Source organism: Haliotis rubra, unplaced genomic scaffold (assembly GCF_003918875.1).
Source record: "Haliotis rubra isolate DU_JTF1 unplaced genomic scaffold, ASM391887v1 Scf86, whole genome shotgun sequence".
NCBI lineage: Eukaryota > Metazoa > Mollusca > Gastropoda > Lepetellida > Haliotidae > Haliotis > Haliotis rubra.
Window position 1 is genome coordinate 1,321,620 of NW_025767590.1, and position 19,235 is coordinate 1,340,854.

Consider the following 19,235-nt stretch of genomic DNA (forward strand, 5'->3'; position numbering starts at 1 on the left):
CATTTACAGTGGAAACCTGATAAGTAAAATTTCAAGGGACTCGCCAAAATTGTTTACTTATCAGGTATTTTACTTATCCAAACTTATAAAAACCTGCAAATGACAACCATATGCATGTATATGTATGCATATGTAACAATGAACAACTTATCAGGGCTGGCCTCCAGTTGTCAGAGTATTGTCAACTGCATGACGCCAGCGAGCTGTAAGTAGGATGTTTGTTTGACTGGAGACTGACATGACTGCCCCTCATGTCGGATTATGTGGTGATCGCTAATTTAGTTATCCAGTCTCTTTTGTTAAGTAATTTACTTCCAGGGACCGTGAGAGAGATGTTTAGTTAAAGCGGTATTGTTTACTTATCCGAGTTTAGTTAACCAGACTCTAATAGTGATAATTAATGAAGAAATTTGCCGGGACCAAAGAAAAGTGTTTACTTATCAGGTCTATTTAGTTAAGCGGTCTTTACTTAGGCGGTTTCCACTGTATCATGTTTGACTTTAACATAACACAACATATAACTATTTGCAATGAGAACATCCTCAGTAATCCAGGTTATTTTATCTCCATTCTATCATGATAGTCAGTCAGTCAGTTCAGTTTTATGCCGCTTTTAGCAATATTCCAGCAATATCAGGGCAGAGGACACCAGAAATGGCTTTCACACACTGTACCCATGTGGGGAATCGAACCCGGGTCTTCGGCATGATGAGGGAACGCCTTAACCACTCGGCTATCCCACCTCACCTACTATCCTGACAAATACCCAGGACCATAGGACATCTGTCCAATCTAGTTATAACACATTTGTGACATAAGTTACCCAGTGAAATGCTGATACAAGGGAATTTAGTTTTTGAGTTTAGTTTTACACTGCACTCAGCGATATTCCAGCTATATGGTGGTGATACAAGGGAAAGAAATGACAGCATCATTATAAACATGAAGCTATTGCAGGTGTTTTCTCATGGATATTTATAACAGAATGACAATAACAACTCCAAAGAAGACCATTTCCTTATTTTGTTTAGCTATGGGTCAGTTGAGATACAATATTTATCCAGGTCAGATGATGTGAAAATAAACTTAAATGTTTTCATATTTCTTATGAAATCATTAAAGGAGTTGCAGTTTGTGGTACTAGATGCACTGCATTAACAGTGTTGCAGCTGAACACATTGTATGTACAGTTTTGTGTGATGAAAACAAAAGTTTGGAAAAACAGTTACACATTTGTTTCACAAAGCTTTGACACAGTGGAAGATGGCTCTGATGCACCCACTGTAGACATGGTCCCAAAGCTGGGTCTAGTGTTTGAGATTTTGGAAACTGAGACTGGCGTTTCAAACATGCATAAAGAAATAGTAAACATATATCTCACTTTGATATTCCACCAATAAGGACTTGCTTTTCATCCTAAACAGCACTCACACAGAGGAACCTCAGTTCTCCCCACAAGCATAAACTGTCACCATAGTCACCATCCACTTCCTATATATACATCACTGTGACACTGGTATCTGACATACTGCAGTATACCTAACACAGCAGAAATGACAGGAAAACAAACAATAACCAACTCCTGATGGAGAATGACAGATTATCTTTCCCTCCTTACATTAATTAGGTAATTCTCGAGCCTTGGTGAGACCGTTGGACACACCAGCAGGGATATCATGTGATTAAGGCCGCAATGACATAACGAGGTCGGACCAAATTATCTCTCTTTGATGCAGGTCTATCTCTTGGGTGAAACTCTCTAGTATGGGTATGATGCAGGTAAGTGTAAATATTATAATTTTCAACAGTTATCTGATTACAAGATAGGATTATCAGACACACTAAATGTATGCAACTCTGCAGTACTTTGGACAACTGGGGCACCTATGCTATTTGGTTTTCTTGCTAACATACCCTCAATATTCTATAATTAGACCAAAATAAATGTTGAATAAATATTACTTAATTGACACAATTTGCAAATGTTTGTTTCACATTTTGAAAATAAATAAATACTAACCCTCAAATTAGCCATTGTAGTTTTCTTAAAATTAGTGTTATTGAGCCATGTAAACATAAGCAAACTTTCATTTTGTAATCCAATTCAAATCATCAATGGAAACGTTTTCACATTTTTGGTTAAGCCTTCTTTGGATGTCCATGAATAAAACTCAGGTAAAACATGGTGAATTTATAATCTGGTCTGAGGAAGACAGTATGTAATTCTGACTCATTAAACAATGCTCCAGGTAAAAGGATCAATGTCGCCAGAGTTAATTAGTAAATACATTTACAGTGGAAACCTGATAAGTAAAATTTCAAGGGACTCGCCAAAATTGTTTACTTATCAGGTATTTTACTTATCCAAACTTATTAAAACCTGCAAATGACAACCATATGCATGTATATGTATGCATATGTAACAATGAACAACTTATCAGGGCTGGCCTCCAGTTGTCAGTGTATTGTCAACTGCTTGACGCCAGCGAGCTGTAAGTAGGATGTTTGTTTGACTTGAGACTGACATGACTGCCCCTCATGTCGGATTATGTGGTGATCGCTAATTTAGTTATCCAGTCTCTTTTGTTAAGTAATTTACTTCCAGGGACCGTGAGAGATGTTTAGTTAAGCGGTATTGTTTACTTATCCGAGTTTAGTTAACCAGACTCTAATAGTGATAATTAATGAAGAAATTTGCCGGGACCAAAGAAAAGTGTTTACTTATCAGGTCTATTTAGTTAAGCGGTCTTTACTTCGGCGGTTTCCACTGTATCATGTTTGACTTTAACATAACACAACATATAACTATTTGCAATGAGAACATCCTCAGTAATCCAGGTTATTTTATCTCCATTCTATCATGATAGTCAGTCAGTCAGTTCAGTTTTATGCCGCTTTTAGCAATATTCCAGCAATATCAGGGCAGAGGACACCAGAAATGGCTTTCACACACTGTACCCATGTGGGGAATCGAACCCGGGTCTTCGGCATGATGAGGGAACGCCTTAACCACTTCGGCTATCCCACCTCACCTACTATCCTGACAAATACCCAGGACCATAGGACATCTGTCCAATCTAGTTATAACACATTTGTGACATAAGTTACCCAGTGAAATGCTGATACAAGGGAATTTAGTTTTTGAGTTTAGTTTTACACTGCACTCAGCGATATTCCAGCTATATGGTGGTGATACAAGGGAAAGAAATGACAGCATCATTATAAACATGAAGCTATTGCAGGTGTTTTCTCATGGATATTTATAACAGAATGACAATAAATTAGCCCTTACAAATGTAGATGTACAGATCTAATTACCTAGACTGGTAATAACGTCTTTCTTTGATGTCATGGATAATTATGGATGTATCATTAACGCCTACCAGTCATGACTAGTTCACCAACTGGGTAACAGAAGTCAATCATAGGCCTTAAGCTAAATGAAATGCTTCCATAGATGTATATATTTCCATGGCATGGAAGAGCACCCAAACATTATATTTTCAGCTGACATTGCCGGCAAGTAAGAGTGGTTTGCTGTATGTAACATGATTAAAACTTGAGCAGACAATATCTCAAATAAGCATTGTACATGCATCTTAAACAAAATGAAAAGAAAGATGATATTTTCCAAAAATATATTGCAAGAGGTCTTCAGCCTAGCAGGTAACACATTTGAGTTACCTCCCCTGACATTGCTTGTTTGGCCTCCTGCAGTTGCATGCTATTAGTGTTTTATCTTCAATAATTCTTTTGATCTTGTTCACAAACCCCAAAATAGATGGCCTGAAATAAAAGAGACTTAAAGAAAATACAACTGCATGTACTTTTTGATAGTTGGTCTCCACTTAGTAATGTTCAACATATACTTTGGTTTTCTTGTTTGGAATAACACGTTGCTTGTGATGTTCCCAAACACCCTGTCCTGTTTGAGTCCGACCTAGACTGATGTTCGGCACACACAAGAACAGCTGACATGAATGCCAAGCCTATAATTACTTATGTTAGCATAGTTCCCAGACTCTACCACATTGATACTGTTTTGATGCACAGGGGTCTGGCATGCCTAAAGGGAGGCAACTCTACACTGTGCATTGTGGTCCCAAGGAAAATGGATTTCTTGCTCTGACCAACAAGGCTTGATGAGTTCTTGAACTTACCTGAAGGCCTATCACAAACACATTATTTGAAGCAGCTCAACCAAACTTCGAACAACTAATTGTGCATAGGGTACGAGTGTGATTTTAGACAGGAATTTGGAGAAGAAATATTGTTTCAAAATTGTTTCAGGATTATATTTTTATGATTTTATAGGTTAATTGACCAAAATGAATAAAGGATCAGTTATCATCTCAACCATTTCAATGATTAGTGTATATTTTCTTTACAAGAAAGTTTGATCTGGATAAATTCTTCAGATTAATAACAGAAACCATATACTGATATATGGTCTCTGTTAATTAACAACAACTGTCAGTGAGACCCTCGTAAACCTTCAGCAGATCAAACCAAAGAACCAGCAACAGTCTAACCTCAGAAACATGATAGCCAGAAGGAGACAAACTTAAGTAGATGAAAGCAAGACACAGGAAACAGTCAATCTCACTACATTCAGATTATTTGAGCTTGATGCCACATTCTAAATACAGGATCTGTGGCTCTTGACCCATTCAGATGTCAGCTCTCTATACAAATTCAGCATCATTCTTATAACACAGCATTTCAGAAATTTCCCTCTTCACAAAACAAAAAGCACAGTCCTTCAGTGTACCCATTTTGGTACATTATTACGCTTGTTTAAATTCAGAACTGTTTATTTTAAGTTTCAGATATCAGATATGTTGATGCAGATGCTTTAAAACTTCAGAAACCTTGTTGCTGACTGTCGATTAGATAGTTCATCAGGATGGATAAATAGAAGTGCTGTAAGACTTTTGTGCAGAGAGGTAACAGTGATAAATCTGACCTGAATGAGTTCGAAAGGTTACACTAAGACATGAGCATTCAAATAATACCACATTTATGACAATGTTTATTTAAAAATGGAGTATATACACAATTCATCTGAGCCTCAAATATCAACATTCACAAAAGACAAAACAAATCTATCGTCTTATATACAGATTAACATAAAATATATAAGCTAGACCTGTAATTTGTACTGGAATATGGTGTGCATTCTCTCAGTGATATGCTACTTCCTGTGCACCTAGTTTCCTTAAAAGTCATCATGCCATAAAATGGCATCACATTACCAAATCCAGTGGCACTTTGTAAGAACTGGACACAGATAAAACTCCCATTGTTGATACTGTTTCAAACCCCTCTGACCATGCATTTACAGATCACTGTAGTTCTGGTTGGATTTAAAATAAGTCAAATAAACTTAACAACTATTATGTTCAGAAGACAAGAGTTGACACTGTAGGATCCCGAGGGAATGCATGGGTGCCCCTGTTTTCAGACACCCCTGTGCAGGTCACAATGTCATCTGCCTCTGGTATATGTAAAACAATGTCAACGACTTGCCTAACCTATAAATGCTGAATCTTAGACTTCAGCTGGATCACATGACACTAAATGCAAGAAGGGAATCAAGCACAAGTCACTTTAAAGAACACTCAAAATGTTACGCTTACTCAACTTGAAACAAACATTAGTCTAGTTAATATTTCCTCAGTATTGTTTCCCCATACATATTTCTGAACTTCCTCCTTGTTACCATAGATACTGAGTAACACTCATAAACTGCTGGTATTAACCTGGAAACAATTTGCAACATCAAAGTTAAGTTTTGAACGATTTAACGTACAGCTAATTGATAAACTATTTTATACACATGATCATGATAACAAACCTCTAAAAACACACAAATAAACACAGAGGTCTGATTTTTTTAAGCATGTGTAATTAAACAGTGCTATTTAAACTTTTATTGCAACATCTACGTGGCTGAGTCTACAATTCAGAGAATTTATGTCACATTTTATCATCTGCCCCACCACCACCACCATCCATATTTTTCAGGAATAACATCCCCAATGAATGATTAATCCCTTTATGTGGTTCAAATTTATGATATTTTTTATTGAAAATAAAATAAAAAAGTAAGAAAATAAATCTGTAAATTTTTTCATCACTCCCCTGTAGCTGTGATAGATATTGCTGACCTCCTGACCCCAACCCCCAACCTTTGTCTTAAATCCACCTCTTGATTTGTCTCTCCCCCCTCCCCAAACTCTGTTTACATTTACACTTGTACTTCCATTGAATTCTTTAGTAAATATAGGTATAGTCAATGCATGGAACACCACTGAGCTGAATTCTGGAATTATTCTCAACAAGGAACACATCAAGCACAGTAGAAACTGAGATGTTAAATAAAGCTGAAGTTTCCATGGCAACAAAATTATACATGATTGAGACAAAAAGTGAAAGGTACCATGATGAAAAACATATCAGAACCTACTTAATATCCTTGATAGTGGGGCTGATTCACCATGTGACATAAGATAGAATATACAGACCCTGTCATGTATTAATTTCAGACTGTTTTTGGGTCGGACTAGATGGATGAAATCAACACTGTAGAACGCAAATTCATAAGGCATTGATCAGTAATCAGGGCCCTTTCCACTTTCAGCATTCCCACTACTGTGAGTTTATGTTAAGTTAGGACCTGTTGGCCCTAAGATTGCTCTTTGGCAGAGGGCCCTGGTCAAGTTATTTTTGGCTTGATTGGAATGACAAAATATAAAGATGATATAATCTTTGTTGCAAACAGTTGGATGTAAACCAGCTCAGCTAAGACAACAGTTTACATATTCTGGAAATTATTCAACAGGCTACACAGCAGAGAGAAGGTATATAATGCATGATATTATTTACTGTTGCTAAGCAACAGACAGATGCAATAATATATTTATGTCATGTACGGAATGGATCTTTCAAACTTTGTTATTTACACATACAAATTATGGTATACAGATCAGTGTTAAAACAGTAACAATACTAACATGTGTTTTTTAGTCAAGAATGTCTGATGGCCTGTGAAACATGGTCCCAATGTTGATAGTAACAATAGTAACTGGACAAAAGTAATTTATGCATCTTAAAATGTAATTACAAAAAATATTCATTATTCACTTTTAGAGCATAAATTCATGCAAAAAGTCAGGTCTGAGTTGTGTCAAAATATATTAAAATTACTGGACCTCAATCAAATAAATTTGTTGTATCAAACCTAATGACTCCCTCCCTCCATTACCAGGCCGTAGACTAATGAAGGATTGGGGGTACCATTAGCGTGGGGTTGCTAAAGCAAACATGCCTGATATAATGCATAATTGTGCTGATATTTTGCATTGAAAACTCCAAAACATGTACATCAAATGTGAACATCAGAAGTGTTGTATTCAGCAATATTTTGAACCAACAAGTGCTGTTATTCACGTCACTTTGCAGGTGTCAAGGAAAGTAAAAATGCTTGTTTCTTAAAACAGAATTGTGGAAAACGTATTGGGAAATACCCTAGTTTAAAAGGATATTAACTGAACTTTTGCATTTAAAAGTATCATATAATGAAGGCTTTGTACAACCCATTCTAATGCCACCATCAGCAAATTACACATAAAAAATTTAATGAACCATTATGGTTTAAAGAACCCATTAGTTAGTGGTACCTACATTGTAACCATGGTAACATGAAAAAATAACATCTTCCTAACACCATATTGACACATCAGTCAATAGTTACATGTTTGCAAAATGTTTGCTACTCAAAGAAATACACATAACAGTTTTCATATAAATTACGTTAATCAATCACGACTGGTGTATTGAAACCCACAGCCTCCAGTTGAAGGTGTGTTTAACTTGTTTTGAGAAACATACGCTGTTGGCAAAAAGGGAGACAGGTGAGATAGAAACAAAAACCATACTCCAGGGCTCCAGATAATTTTTCAACATCAGGAGTACGTACTCCTTATTTTTTCAATACAGGAGTACTGGAAAACCTTAAGAGTACAGTTAGAGTACTGAATGGGATTTAATGGAGTATCAGAAATCTTGTGTTTAGTTTCATATATGCACCACAACATTGCAATAATCAATAAAACAATACATTTTCAGATAAATATGTCTGATAAGGATTCTAAGACCGTACACCATTGCTGTGGTGTGTATCTGCTACATTTTCTAAATTATTTCCTACCGTATCGTGCTTATTTTATATCCGTACATACGCTGATACAACCCGTATCTGGAGCCCTGATACTACCTATCTTCAACACAGACCAGCAGACACACTTTGTGAGTTTTTGCAGATAATATCAAGATAGTGATATCACTCACACAATAAGATGATATAGCAGATGTGGAGATGTATTTCTGAATAAATACTAACACTGCAAATATAACATAATATGGTCATGTTACAGAGAGAATCCCTTAACAAGTTTGTTTCTTTGGAACTGTTTTACAATCTGCCCCTACTTCACAACCTGTTATGTCATGTTTGATTTTTTCATAAACACCATAGTCAGTTGTTGATGCTGAATAAAATACTTATCAAGACACGTTCATACATCACACTATCATGATTAGTAACATGGAACTCTAATTACTTGGCTCTTGATCAAAATATTCTTACAAAATAATAATGGCTGACAATTCCCTATGATGAATCTTTGAACACATAGACAGGGATTTAGCTGGTGACAAATGGCATGACATCACTGTCATGATTTTAATTTTTGAAAGAATATCTTTTTGTATCTGTATACCTGAAAAATATCAGTGGGATATTTAGTCAATAGTCTAGAACAAAGCCTGCACCTATCTGGGCAATGTATAGACATGTATTCTGTATATTTTAATGATTTTGAGTGGTATCAGTTGCCACAACTACAAACACGTAGCACAGCAAACAAGCTAACAAGGATGATCGTGGTAGGAATTTCAAAACACTACTCAACAATCAAGTCATTACTACCAGTAGTCCTGTACATCACATTCACAGATCATTGCTTTTCCTCTTATAAACTAGAGTCTAGCTCAAAACAACTGATTTCTTCTCTTGGTTGCCAATTATTATTTAAATAGCTTTCGCATTACCTGATTCCACCAAGCGACCTTCACCCTAAGATGACAGCAAGTCTGTGTTACAGGATGGAATTATCGTTCATCTTCGTGTTAAGACTGCTTTGGGAAACTAGGTCCTGTTCCACCCTGATTGCAAACTAGAAATATATATCGGTAAATATGAGTTCTTATTCAATTCCCTAGGAGAAATTAAATTGCGTAATTCCCTACTTGTTCTGCAAGCAAACACCTACATATGTTCCACTGTCTTGTGAGCACTTTATAAGATGGCAGCGGGGCCAGTTGTGACATAACATGATGCTAAGTGATAATATATTACTGGGCAGAGTTGTGATGTCTTCGATGTGAAGCCTCAGTCGTCAGGACCGAAAAACAGCGCCGAGAATGCAAACAAGATGAACACTACACCACCAATCAAAGTAACTGAAATAGATACAAAAAACGATGTAAACATTCTGAAACATATTGAAATCTGTTAAAATAAATCTTGTAAAAATGTCATCTTTAATTTTGGGGAAACCTTAAGTCTGAAACTGATTGAAGTTTACCTCATTGATAAAATCAGAAGAATAGGTATACTGAGCATGTGAATATGAAATGTCAATCAGGACAAACACTTGAAATATTTTGTCAGGATGTTAAGACAGAGTATTGAAGGATCCATCCAAGCTACTTTCAGCTTCATAGGCACTGAGTTTTAAAAGATAACTTAAATATGTAGAAAAGCTACAATACATTTTCATTTTTTATAACAAAATAATTTTGTCTTGCAATTTTTATCTACATTTCATGAGGAATTTGTTAGGACATAAATCACAAATGAACAATCAAAAACCAATCTTTCTCAGTCATACCAAGGTTGAAGGACACTTGAAGACACACACCTGTTCTAACTGATATCCTCTGAGCAATCATCCTCCCTCCTATCACAGCCAGCCCTGTGCAGATAGCATGACCCAGGAACCCTCCCAGCAACACCCCCCAGATTTCCTGAAACACACATTGTTGTACAATCAATTAAAATAAAAAATAAACAATTGTTCACATAAAAAAAGTATGACACTGAACAGATTTAAACAAACACATGATCAAAATGGTAATTTCTGCTGCCACTGTTTCATGCCACAGTGAGCAATATTCCAACATAATAATGATGGCCTTTAAATAACTGAGTAAGGACCAGACAAACCAGTGATTAAGATTATGAGCAACATACCACTCAGTACGAGTTGCCATTATGCTGATAGTGATACAACAAAGTGCAATCAATCAAGTCATCAAGTCTGAGCTGTCTCAGTAACCATGGAGATGATTATAAACTGACAGTTGCAACACTTACCTCCCTTGCTGCTAAAACTATTGTTGCAATCTGAGATCGGTCTCCCCATTCAGCTAGAAATGTCAAGGTAAAACTTTGAAGTAACACTGTGGAGATGAGTCCCGACAGCAAGCGGCGCCCTGGGGTGCGGATAATACCAGTCTCGATGTCGGTGGTTGGCATGTTCTGTTTCTGGAGCTGCACATACAACCAGAGTGATATATTTCTCTACACGTGTTGAATAGTTAACTGACATGCTGTACAATAAACTTCTGAACATTTTTTCAAGTGTTAGGAAAATTCAGAAATCTTCTGATTTGATTTCATATTCTGAGGGACAAAACTATCATTTCTAACATGTAATATATGCTGAACTGACACCGAGCAGAGACATTTTCATTGGTTGTTGATTTCAGGATCCAAACCAAGAGAATTCTATGCAAAGTTAGAAATAAAAAAGGCCTGACAGTGAGTGGTTCCAGGGTATACATCACAACAGACAAGACACTGGATCAGACCCCCACTATTCAAGATAAGTCTTCCTGTACCTCATCCTCACGCTTCTTGAGATCTGCCTGCACTTCTTCATACTCCTCTTGGCCCTCGTCTGGCGACATGGCCCACCCTACAACCAGGATTGTGAGATGAGTTTAACAATACTTTTAACATTATTTCACTTACAGTGTCTCTTCTTGAGACAGCTGAGAAGAAATCCAAAATCATACAGGTCTTGCGGCATTTACTACTTTGATGAAAACCATGACTGACTGACTGACTGACTGAGTATGGTTTTACGCTGCTTTTAGCAATCTTCCAGCAATATCACGGCGGGGGACACCAGAAATGGGCTTCACACATTGTACCCACGTGGGGGATGAAAACCATGAACACTGGCGTCAGTTTTCAATGATTTGAACAAAAGGAAGACCATTCTATATGGTGAGGCTAGGCCTTGACATAGTAATTTGTATGAAAAGTGAAAGAAGGAAGTGAAAACTGTCGTACACCATAGACTTGTGTTTGCAGACAAGTGGTATAATAACCCTAGAGTTGTTCCCCTTGAATATGAGCAGGGACAGACAGCCATTACTCTAAAACAATGCATTTATAAAGTGATCTTATCTTTCACTTACCTTCCTTCAACATCTTGATACCAAACACGGCAAACAGCAGAGAGGATACGTAGTAAGTATAGGCCCGTGGAATCACAGTTGTGGCATACCCGACCAAACCTGTTACAACAGAATAACACTGAAGTTACTCCACCAGGAAGATCCAGGTGCTCCGCGCTAGTCATGTGAAGCCAATACCCTAGACTCTATGTAAACCAAGAATATGACTAGAGGATACTAACAGTCTGTAAAGTCAGGGCTCTGTGGACAAGACCCCAACCAGGTCCAACCTTGACCTTAGTTGAAGAGCTAACAGTGATTGAAAAGATGGAAATTTAAGTTAGGACAGGATTTCACACGCAAAACTTGCCTATTCAGCATTTTGCAAGCCCATTGGTGTTGATAATAACATCTGTAACATGCCTAAGAGACCTCTGTTTGCTAAAATTGTCACTTGAACAGTTATTTGATAAAGTTTGACATTTTTTTAATAAGTCAACACAACATATAGTTACTTTAGGTTTCCCTTGTCACAAAGATCAGACACGGCACCTTGAAAACGATATTCATAACATTTGAACAACACATTTTGACATTCAGTTGCTTTATATTAGACTGTGTTCTAGACATGAACACTATAGTGGACACAAAGAAGCCCAAAGTAACATGTCATGACAAAGACCTACCTGAGAGGATGGTCATAAAGATGAGAGCACCAAGAGCTCCAGTCAAGACGGTGAGACGTGAGTGTCGCATTGCCATAATGGCAGCAATGAAGAAAGTCTTGTCTCCCAGCTCCGACACAATAATGACAGACAAAGAGGCGACAAAACCATGGATGAAGCCAAGGTCACCTTTCCTCTTCCGTAGGTGATGAAGGATGCCATGTTCGTCTGACCACCACTCTTCTTCCTCAGATGTCTGCAGACAGAATCAGAGGTTTTAATGTTATATAGACGTCTGCAGACAGAATCAGAGCTTTTAATGTTATATAGACGTCTGCAGACAGAATCAGAGGTTTTAATGTTATATAGACTTCTGCAGACAGAATTAGAGCTTTTAATGTTATATAGACAGAATCTTTTAATGTTATATAGACGTCTGCAGACAGAATCAGAGGTTTTAATGTTATATAGACGTCTGCAAACAGAATCAGAGGTTTTAATGTTATATAGACATCTGCAGACAGAATCAGAGGTTTTAATGTTATATAGACGTCTGCAAACAGAATCAGAGGTTTTAATGTTATATAGACCTCTGCAGACAGAATCAGAGCTTTTAATGTTATATAGACGTCTACAGACAGAATCAGAGCTTTTAATGTTATATAGACCTCTGCAGACAGAATCAGAGGGCTTAATGTTATATAGACGTCTGCAGACAGAATCAGAGGTTTAAATGTTACATAGACGTCTGCAGACAGAATCAGAGGTTTTAATGTTATATAGACGTCTGCAGACAGAATCAGAGAGTTTTAATGTTATATAGACATCTGCAGACAGAATCATTTTAAGTTTTAATGATAAACAGTCACTTTCTGCAGTATCCATGGTTTCATGATTCCATTCTTGTATGGTACATACCTTGGATCCATTTACAACAAAAAACACCAAAGATGGCCATCTAATAAAATTACAAGCATGGGCATGAAAAACAGAGATTGAGATGGTGATGCCATTCCTGGAAGTGAATCCCCATATTTTCATGAATCAATGGTGCTGTATACATAGCATCAGTTCCCAAGTATTTATCAAGTTTAGTTGAGCAAATGAAAGTTTATCAACGGCCTCATATAGGAGTCACTTATCGTAATGCCATTTGATTTTAACAATGGAAGTGGCACTCTAATACAAAGATTTTAGAACCCTGTAATAATCATCTACCATCACCATTGATCACACTACAGATTACGACAGCATCTAAACGCATGTTAATTCTGATGTGATTGTCAATAAATATTCATCCTCTTGTGGCTAAATAGGTTGCCAGGGCAACTTGACTGTTGTTGGGGCCATAAGCTTAATAAAATAACAGTTAACGGAGTGTTTATTTGATTATTGATACTTCAATAACGTTCTGTAGCAACATTGTCAATATGACAGGTAGATGTAGCAGATGTTTTTAGTACATTTACTCAAGCTGTAAGCTACAAACATTAACCACCTGTACCTGCTTGCTGCACCTGCTGTATATGATACTGAAAGTCCATTGATACAAGGTCTAACAACATCAGGCAGGGTTCATCGCAGCACAATATCTTTTTGGTTCATCGTTTAATGCCTCACTCAGCAATATTCCAGCTATATGGCGGCGGTCTGTAAATCATTGCATCTGGACCACACAATCCAGTGATCAACAGCATGAGCATCGATCTATGCAGTTGGGACACAATGACATGTGTCAACCAAGGCAGCAAGCCTGACCACCTGATCCTGTTAGTTGTCTTTTACAAACACAGGTGCCTTGCTTTGCCAAAAATTGAGAGAACATAGGCTTCAGCCCATTTTCAGATTGCTTTAAACCTGTCTCATTCTGCAAAGTGTACTGTTTGATGTTCAGTGCCTCACTCGGCAAAATTCCTCGCTGAGGATAGACACTCATACTTAAGTGAGTAGGACTGAACATAAACTTTATCTGATATCTTGGTCATTGACACTTATACAAATTAAGACTGAAGGGACAGAAATGTCTGGACTGTGAAGTCTGCACAATGTTTCAGTGTGATGTACACACTAGAAGTAGAAGCAGTCAGAATGTGCCAAAGAAATGCAGGTACAAGAAACTTTTCATCTCAACATACAGTTCATAGCTCACATAGTAAATGTAAGCAAAGTTTGCAAATTTGACTAGGTCTATTTCAGTTTTTTGGCCTGTTAGTACACAAACTTAGTTTTTTCTCTCCATTAGTTAATCACATAAAAATCAGATCTTACACTCTAATCCAATGTCTTTATGCGTGATGATCTGAGGGCACAATGGGACAATGCATCTGTAGAATCGGGCAATTAGTGTGGGGCATTTCAAGGCAAGTGAAAAGTGTGATGAGACGTAAACATGATAAAGGGAAGAAACTCATCCCTAATTAGAATCACACCTAATCAGTAGAACACTTGTAATTAAGTAATTATCATGCAAATAAGGTGTGCACAACTAGCCACAAAGTTTAAATTACTTATTATCAAGCACTATTATTGCAAACATTCAGACTCTCTCAAGCATGTTTGTATTTCATATATTAATAAAAAAACATATCTGTTGTTTAGGTGTAATTCAAGGTGTTTGAGTCAGTGGTTATTCAAGGCCTTTTCAAACCTGTGCAAGCCCTGTTATTATCATAGTAGATCTTGCAGGAGATGATCAGTAACCATGACAAACTGTGTGGGATGTTTTTTTAAATATATATTCATGCATTATTCATCAGAGAAAGATAATGTTTTGCTAACATAATTGATATTTTTCCATAACAAACCTACAAATTTACAATAATGACATGTGCTTCAACGATTTCTGATTACTACATCATTCTGCATATGATTTTGGCAAATTCACATACTACCAGTATTTATCTTATGAATAAAATCAATTTAAAACTGCTACAGAGCAAGCATAGATTCTAGTCCATACTGAATCTCTTGAAGGACAAGATGTTTCCTTCCCAAGTCATAGTTATTTCACAGAAACCAGAACTACACAATGACCTGCATCATCATGATCATGTTAGTCTAGTTGTTGTTTCAACCAGATGAATAAAAAGAATTGTCAGAGTACATTGCAAAACAAATTGATAAATTATAACATTACACACAAGAGTTGAGTAAAAAGTACAAGATCATCTCAGTTTGAGAATCTGTCTCCAGAGGACCAAAAGCACTACATATTGTGTGCCCAGACAAGAATACAGGAGTCCTAGGTTGGTGTACTGTGCCACCTTCACTTGATTTCCTAAAAGTTTATGGATGACATGTCCTTGCATATTGCTCAGAAACGGTCTGTTATAGATCTGGATTCCACTTTCAGATTGAAGAAAATCAGCCAATGACACCCTGAACTTTGAGTGAATGTTTTATCAGAATAAGATTGTTGCTGAAATGTATCACAAAATCTCCATTTTCACATATGATCTGAACAGCATGTTTAAGTGTTCCAAAAGAACACAGGCTAACTAATATTTGTCGATGTGTATGCCTATAGGGTATAATACACTACCCAGTAAAAGCCTGCCAACTTAAAAGACTAGTAAGTGTAATAAACTGGTTTACCACACCAGTTCAATGTAAGGGCTTACCTGGAGGTATACACCATGGATAAAATCTCATTAACAGTGAAATGATAACCACTGATAATCATATCTGAGATCTCCTTATCCTCTCATAAACATTACAACTGTTGCATAACATTATGTAAACACAGTAACGGTGTCAGCACTGTGACCTTCCTAAAGCTAGTAGCCTAACTCCACACTAGATGTGATCTCAAGTATATGGCTGAACTCCAGTTATAGGTATATGATGCCATAAAACATGATTTCTTTTTACAGGATATTTCTCCAAGTATGCTGAAGCCAGAGTGAAGCCAGACAATGTCATGGGAGAATATATACGTTACACTTGTTCATGGCAAGCAAGTTCTGCTGTTGAGAAATCATGCACTGTACAAGAATGGTAACAAATACATCACATGTGACCATATAATCAAACATCCTTTTTATTTTGGTTATTGAGTTATTGCATCATCATGAATCATTTAGTCATAATTCCAGTAAATGATAAATAAAAATCTTTCAGAGTTATAGAAAAGCATAATAGTTTCATAACTCAAACCTGTACCTTATAGCATGAGATGTCAAGCAACTGTGTTGAATGTAAACTACAATACTAAATGATCAAACAGCTAATGAGGGGTTTGGATTTCTCTATATCATGATATATGCAGTCTTCAAAATTCTTCTGGTTGATGACTTCTTGTCTTTGGACAAATACAAACTTTACTTCACTAGTCCTGAACAGTTTGTAGCAGGTCCTGATTGAACCAGGCGAAAATGTACACATTTACATGTCTTGTCAGGTTAATGCAGTTCCAGCTTGTAGCACAATTAAAGCATTGAGAACTACTGTCCTCAAAGGCTACTAGTCAACGAGGACTACCATCATTAGATAAATATCTGTTATCGATGAAATTCAATACTCTCAGGCAAGCAGACTAGTCTGAATTTTGAAAGCTGTTTGAGTTTGTTCACATGCACTTTTTCCAAATATTGTTTGAAGAGGCTGTATTTCAGGAGGTCTTGAAAGAATACTGTTTTAGATATCTGAGTCTCTTGTGATTTCAGAAGGTAAATACATCAACAAAGGCCATACATATTAAAATTCTACAGGTTTTCTGTGGGAGATATTCTGGGATGTCATGTGTGACCGATGGAAATGCTGGCACTTGTTGCCTTGCATCACAACAAAAGATTGGAAATTGTTTTACCATAGCCCTGGTAAAAACGTATTAAACTCACAAATAAAATGCTCTTGTAATGCCCAGACTGAAGTTCACAGAACATGCTGAACCTTAATTTTTATTGAAACATAACAGTGAGTGGAAATGTATATATGTCATGGTATACAAGTCGAAAATATGACTTCAGGTTAACCAATTAGCAAAACATTTGCAAATAATAAGCATTATATTGACTATGTTGAAATGAACTGCAACATCTGGTATTCAGTAATGCCATACATAGGAACATAGCATGCTGATGTTTTAAGCTTTACGGCCATGATGGCTGTCACAACTTTTCTCCCTTCATAATAACAGAGACTAACTTTAAGCATAGTTTAAAGCGACTAACTGTGGTCATAATCTGATAAAGCCAGAACACATACACTTCATACACACAGTATGAAATCGGCTCCCCTTGAAGAGTAAATTCTCCATGATCAAATGTCCTTGTAATCATGACAATCTTGAAATGTTGACAATGCATTTGTCTTCGTGTAAATCTCTCTGTATTATTTTCACTCACTTTAACAATGCTTTCTGCTGGTTCAATAACAACCATGATAACTGTATAATTGTATGCCATATGCTCATGATACGAGACGGATGAGAAAAACTGACTAGCTTTTGTGAATGATTAATATTGTGTGTGAAAATCTTTTTGCCGATTCTACTTGCCTGAACATATTGTTTGTCATCATTTTCAGTCCATCATGTGTTCATGTATTCTTTCAGCAATCAGAGAGAACACCCTTTACATGTTACATAATGAGTGGGTGAGTTTAGTTTTACATCGTTTTAGCAACATCACGGCGGGGGACACCACAAATGGCCTTCACACATTGTACCCATGTTGGGAATCGAACCCGGGTCTTCGGTGTGATGAGCGGACGCTTTAACCACTAGGCTACCCCACAGCCCCTGTTACTTAAGAACATTATAGTAAGAGTAGCTACAAGCCTCATAAGAGGGTAACAACAAGTACCATCTTTGAACATCTTTTGGTATGATTACATCAAACCATCAAAGATATGCTCACCAAACAAATACACTATCCACTGGACCATGTGGCTGTCCAAAAGATACACAAGATAATAAAGACAAGCAAGGATAGACATGACAAGGTCAGAAATGTATTGTTATTTTCACCAGTCCTAAAAAACGATCAGTTACATGCTAATTTCTTTGAGAGGCATTTTAGAAGTTGTGAAGATGAAGGAAAACTGATTTGTATGGCATCTGCAGAGGGTACCTACACCGAAACGTTGCACTCATTGCAATAAAGAAGTTGACTATCCATACAAATCAGTTTTCCTTCAGTTACATGCTAGTCCACGAGAAAATGTCACTTGTTCTTCTTCAAATGTACTTGTCTATGGTACACAGACTCATTTTAATTTCAAATCCTGCATGATACTTATAATGAAGTGTCAGATGCAGGTGGCTCTTATTGTTTGTGATCACTGGTGGATCAAAATCATCTTGATTTGATGCAGCACACACACTTTTTTAGGACACCATACAAATGATACATGTAAACCATGTACTCAGCCAAGTCACTTTGCGACTTGAGCATTATGTCCACCCCTTCTTTCTGAAAGCCGTTTACCCTCTGCAGATGCTATTCATTCAAATACATGTTGATAGAACAAGCTTCAGTAATAAAAAGTGGCCCTTCTTACCTTTTTCTTTTCTTTATCTTTGTTCTTGTCTTTTGTTTCCGACCCTTTAGGATCATCTAGTAATCTTCTTCCAGGTAAATGGTCAACATTTTCCACGACGTTTACAGAATGAGAATAACAATCCACTAACAAACACAGTTGAAATACAAAAAGGAAAGTACAAACAAGGCGACCAATTCTTGATGACTTCGTGGACATTTTCCTGGCACTGAGACCAAATTTTGAGTTAAACGATCAAAGAAATAAACAGTCCAGCAAAGTCGTTCACAAACACTCAACGTGGAACACCAAGTCAAATCAGTCTTTTCAACAATATTGCCTCAGTCAAACCGGTGACATGTCATGGTGATGAGTGGATTGAGTAATGTCCCTTTATTTATAGGCCAACCAAACTCCACACAGTGATATTTCGTTTCCCATTTATCAGTGTAAACGAAGGTTGTACGCCCTGAGTGGAGCTTGATACGCCACCTATATTCATCGGTGTTACTCTAAATATGCACCTCGTGAAATATGTCATGTTCATGTTGTGACCAA

At 36.9% G+C, this 19,235-nt stretch overlaps 1 protein-coding gene across 1 annotated transcript; it reads right to left on the reverse strand.

The window, feature by feature from the left end:
• Positions 1 to 9,080: 9,080 nt before the first annotated feature.
• LOC124262906 (transmembrane protein 165-like) lies at positions 9,081 to 19,077 on the reverse strand. Its single transcript, XM_046697500.1, has 7 exons — positions 18,699 to 19,077; positions 12,219 to 12,453; positions 11,554 to 11,652; positions 10,969 to 11,045; positions 10,442 to 10,618; positions 9,987 to 10,092; positions 9,081 to 9,525 (listed from the first exon to the last, which is right to left on the reverse strand). Exons 1-7 carry the CDS (start codon positions 18,894 to 18,896, stop codon positions 9,455 to 9,457), a joined length of 963 nt encoding a protein of 320 aa, XP_046553456.1. The 5' UTR covers positions 18,897 to 19,077; the 3' UTR covers positions 9,081 to 9,454.
• Between the last annotated feature and the right edge of the window lie 158 nt (positions 19,078 to 19,235).

Bases quoted from the DNA above. Each gene is read 5' to 3' on its own strand.
- LOC124262906 (XM_046697500.1), bottom strand. From the start codon at position 18,896: ATGTCCACGAAGTCATCAAGAATTGGTCGCCTTGTTTGTACTTTCCTT. The intron at 11,046-11,553 runs GTAAGTGAAAGA...TCCTGGTTGTAG, and splicing joins TATCAAGATGTTGAAGGAAG to GGTGGGCCATGTCGCCAGAC. The intron at 10,093-10,441 runs GTAAGTGTTGCA...TGTGTGTTTCAG, and splicing joins TAGTTTTAGCAGCAAGGGAG to GAAATCTGGGGGGTGTTGCT.